The 4,975-nt window shown below is 37.0% G+C and overlaps 1 protein-coding gene across 1 annotated transcript; it reads left to right on the top strand.

Annotated features, from left to right (window-relative positions):
- The first annotated feature begins 4,179 nt into the window (after positions 1-4,179).
- LOC127128762 (probable small nuclear ribonucleoprotein G) lies at positions 4,180-4,509 on the top strand. The gene has a single exon (XM_051058132.1). The coding sequence runs from the start codon at positions 4,241-4,243 to the stop codon at positions 4,481-4,483; it is 243 nt and encodes an 80-aa protein (XP_050914089.1). The 5' UTR covers positions 4,180-4,240; the 3' UTR covers positions 4,484-4,509.
- Positions 4,510-4,975: the final 466 nt, after the last annotated feature.

The following is a 4,975-nucleotide window of genomic DNA, read 5'->3' as shown; positions in this document are numbered from 1 at the left end:
ACATGAAATGATGTTGGATGAATGTTAGGTAGATTGGATGGCCAAAAATAATCAAGCTCAATGGTCAAGAAGCCCCCAAATTAAGGTTTCTTGAGCAACAAGTTTCATCAAGAACCATGGTCATATGACTTAGGGTTTGAGTTGTAGGGGTCCAATTAAGATGTTAAATGTCATGGGGCATGAAAAAACGTTGGATTTGAGGGGTCCTTGATGGCATGGCCAAGATCCATGGTGAAGCATGACTTGTACAAGCCAAAAGGTATGTCTAGGGCTAGGGTTTCGTTCTTGGGTGACCAGATGAGTCTTGAGTTTCTTCAAAGGGGACTCACTACCAAAATTGGACTTGGGGAGTGAGTGAGATGCCTTGGATGATCCTCCAAGATTTATGGGAGGCTTGAGGATGAGATTAGGGTTAAGGTGGCTTGGGAACACCTCAACATGACCAGAGGATCTTGGGGCTTTGCAGATGAATCCCATGTGTCGCACCTCGAAAAATGGGGATACGACTTTAAGCGAAGCGCAATCGCACGCTCGCATGATGGACTGAATAGAGTCTCCACCAAACTTTATTTATTCCTAAAAAGGAAAGAGGAAATATCGATAAAACCCAAGAAAGAACGACAATGATTATGGTCGTCGCAACCAATATCGGGTTCCGGGAGTCGGTTACGTAAGGGGAAGGTATTAGCACCCCTCACGTCCGTTGTATTCAACGGGAACCGTTTAGTTAGTTTCGTTTTGAATGTTAGCTTATGCTAGTCTTTTCAAGTTATTATGAGGGAGAGAATAAAAAGAATCAAAAGAAAAGAGAATATGTTTTTGGATCTTTGTAATAAAGGGGACTAAACCTAAGTTTTTTATTAATGGGCCTGACAAGATTTACAAATCCTGCTCCTACGTATCTCAAAAGAGAAGTCAAGGCTTAAGTAGTTCTGGGTACAAAAATGTTTGTTTGTTGGTCGATTTTAGCGAAAGCTATATTGTGTTAATCGATGAAAAACATTATTTTACCCAAAACAGATGAGGAGCGGACGTATACCACACATCGAATTGATTTATAAATCTACATTCGGAAAAGGGTCACTTATCTCGACTCAACATCGTGGCCGAAACATTATTTTGCATCACCTTAAGATGATATATCTTTCGTTTATGAAAAAGGTTTTTGATTAGTCGCACGGCGGCGAGAAAAGAGTTTGATTAGTTGGATTTATTTTGAGTATTGGCGAGAACATGGATGAGCGAGATATCCATCTCGAATCCTAGTCTCAGGAGTGCACGGTATACACCATGTTCCTTTTCCGTCTTACTTGACAAAAGTATTTAGTAAAGATTAAGTATTTTTAGGTTTGATTGAGAAAGGGGTTTGAAGAAACCGCATTGACAACTTTAGACGATGGTGAGAGATAAGATAGGTAAGGCATCCACCTTGAATCTTAATCTCAGGAGTGCACGGTATACACCATGTTCCATTTCCATCCTTATTGAAAAAGTGTTGAGGTAGGAATTGAGTATTTTTTTTTAGTTTGAAATACGAATATTTATAAGAACGAGACATAAGTCCCGAGATCGATAATTCAGGGTTCCACCGGAATGCAAGATTCCAATGGTCCTTTTCTTTCGTGTTTTTTAAAAAAGGAATTTAATCGGGTTGTAAAGATAGTTTAAAAATAAATAAAAATTATAGGGATAAAATTAATTTTACAATTTTATATGTATATCGAATTAATTTTATATACATATAATCGAGTTCCCACCAGAATGCTAGATTCTAATGGGAGGAAATGAAATTAAATGTCGAAACTATGGAAAGTTAGTGAAATTTAAATCGAAAGTTTAGCGAATTTGAATGTGATTATTTACATGTGTAAAGGTATGAACATAGATGTCAATAACCTAATTAAATTAATTAACACATGGAAATCAATTAACCGTACAAAATCCCATATCAAAAAAAAGTCAATAATTAAGAAAATCTAAAAAAGCTAAACATTTAAAATCTAAACAACTAATTAATGATTAAATTAAATTAATAAAAATATAAAAGTAAAATAAATAGTAAGAAATTATAAAAAATTTAAATGAAATAGTAAGCATAAAAAATAAAAATATGGAGGTATGCTACTCCCAAGTATCAAACCCATCCCACTAAAGAAAGTGAAACTGCTCTCTCTCTACTAGGCCACTTATAGTCATTTGTTACCTTAATAACAACTTGAATATATAAATCAGAATAGATTAAAATAAAAAATTTTAAAAAAAAAACTAGAATGAGATGGTCTGTTGGACTAATCGAAGCTCACAAAAATGGTGAGAGGGATCCCAAAAATCAAGCCTAGTCGCCTGGCTGTTGGGTGGGGAATAACAACACATTAAAACCAGCATACAAAAATTAATAAAGAAAATGCCAAGAAAAACCAAAGGGTAGGTGGTTTTTAATTAGGTTTTAAATGCCATTTTTTGAAAATAAATAAAAGAAACAGAAACGGAGAGACGTGAAACAAACCCCACCAAATCGTTCGTTTCTCTCAGACAAACAACCTTTCCTCTCCCAATCTCTCGCACCGTTCAATCTCTCAATCTCATTCTATTCCTCAACCTCTCGCACTCTCGACCTCATTCAATCTCTCAATCTCGACCTCATTCAATCTTTCAATCTCGACCTCATTCAATCTTTCAATACCCTACTCTCACTCTAAATTCACAATCGTGACTCTCAAAGAATCAGCAAAGGATTCTTACCTTTGTTGTTGGCTTTCAAGAACTCCCACGGCAGCTTTTTGGTGGAGAATATTAGGTTTTTTCGCTACAACTCCCTCTTCTCTTCTAGGGTTTTTTCGCCGTCTGAAAGATTAGGGTTTTTCGTCCTCCTCTTTCTCGCCTCCGCTTCGCTCCTTTTATACTCACCACCTTAGGGTTTTGACCTGGTTATGGAGATCCAAAAGGGTATCTCTGCGAAATCCTTTAGGATGCTCAGTTTGTTTGCCCTATTTGATGTTTGATCTGGAACGGTAATGCAAACCTACACTTTCTTCTTCTAACTTCGTCTTAATTCTCTTTTGGGGTATTTGTTAAATTTTTTTACCGCCTTGCTAATTTACTTGTTTTTACTACAGTGAAAATCAGAACATTCATGAGTGGTTTGATGTCTTTTTATGATATCTTGCACAACAGAGCAAAGGCTTCAAGAAGAACAACATGGGAAGCATTGTTCTTTGCATCGTTTGTGAACAGGTTCTCCTCCGGTGGCCGGTTCAGTTTCAAGTTCAAGTTGTTATCATGTTGTCGCGTCGCGGTTGAGCTATTGTAGAATGGTTCGCTACAGAACTTTGGGTCACAATACCGGTATGCGGCTGCCAGAGTTTTGCAGGATTATGGATATCATCTGGTGCGTGGCATGGATGTTTAGCATAGCGTGGGATCGATATCGGTCTTGAATCATGTGGATTGTGGTAAGATCTGCTAATCGACTTGAATTGCAAAGCTTAACTATTGCTGCTGTCATGAACTTCTAGGTGTGAAGAAGTGCTAGCTATCACACTCGATTTCCTCTTAGATTTAAGTGTTAAATGTTGCTTATGGTCAATGCGTTATGTTTTCCAAGTCATTTGGTTCATGTTATGCATATTGAAATAAACATGGTTTGTGCACTTGTTTAGAAACTTGACATTATGATGGAAGGGTGATGAAAAGGCTTTGTTGCTGGTTGGCTTAATGGTGCAACTAATGTGATACAAACATGCTTCGGGTCGGTTTTCCTCATGGTTGCACCGGTTCATGGCAAGGTTATCTTGCACCTCGGTTATATGGCGCATTATGCAGGTACACTACCTTGTTTTTTTTCTTTTGATATGCACCAGGTATGATATTGATGATGATGACGCATTGGTTTAAATGCAATGATCTGTTGCTGATGAATTTGTTATGTTGCTGTTATGGTAGTGCAGGTTTCTTGTGTATCAACAGAAAGTGTCGGTGTTTGAATGTCTCATCTGCTGTCTTTGCTGCTTGCTGCTGATATGGTATGTGTTTCAAATTCTTCTTCTGTCAGATTTGATCCATGATTCCCGAGCTCTCTTCAAATTCAAATTTAAAATGCTGAGAATTCCAAAAAACTATCTTTTGCAGAAATCCCAAAGAGAAGCCATGGGAAATCTGGCTGATGCCACAATTGAAGAATATAAAATCATCATCATCTTCTTCTTCTTCCTTCTGCGTTCTCTGATCTCCATTCTTCATCATGAGCAGGTCAGGCCAGCCGCCGGATTTGAAGAAATACATGGACAAACAGCTTCAAATCAAGCTGAATGCAAATCGTATGATTGTTGGTACTCTTCGTGGGTTTGACCAGTTTATGAATTTGGTTGTTGGCAATACTGTTGAGGTTAATGGCAATGAGAAGAATGATATAGGGATGATGGTAATCCGTGGAAATAATGTGGTTACTGTAGAGGCACTTGAACCTGTAAACAGGAGCATCTGATTTCTGTTTCTTGTGAATATTTATAACAAAATTGTAAGGTTTCAAGTTTCAACACAAATTATTATATTGCTGGGATCTCAATATGATTGTGTTAGCGCCTAATCTGAGGTTATGTTTCTGGTTGAGTTTCAACAAAATGATTTTTTTGTGATATCAAATTCTTCAAAACACCCTATAATGACATATTAGTTGAGAGTGAAAAAAAAGTGTGTGAGGAGGTTCTTTTAGGGGACCAGTATTTTAGCTAATTGCAGTTTTCCCTTTGTTGTTACTTGAGCAATGTGCTTTTCTTCAGCCCCTTTTTCACCTCTTATGTCACAGTAAATGTACTTGTAAGGATTAAATGGTGGACCATGATTGAATAAATGAACGAAATAAACAAAATATGAATGAGGATGTGGAAATTCTTGGATATGAATGAAAATTTTCCAATGTAATCAAGAAATATGAATGAAAATTAGGAATATGAAATGTAGAATCTCGAATGTGAAA

This window comes from Lathyrus oleraceus, chromosome 1, assembly GCF_024323335.1.
Source record: "Lathyrus oleraceus cultivar Zhongwan6 chromosome 1, CAAS_Psat_ZW6_1.0, whole genome shotgun sequence".
In the NCBI taxonomy this organism is placed as follows: domain Eukaryota; kingdom Viridiplantae; phylum Streptophyta; class Magnoliopsida; order Fabales; family Fabaceae; genus Lathyrus; species Lathyrus oleraceus.
This window is presented reverse-complemented; position numbering and strand designations above follow the sequence as displayed.

Coding starts and splice junctions, on each gene's coding strand:
- LOC127128762 (XM_051058132.1), top strand. CDS start 4,241: ATGAGCAGGTCAGGCCAGCCGCCGGATTTGAAGAAATACATGGACAAA.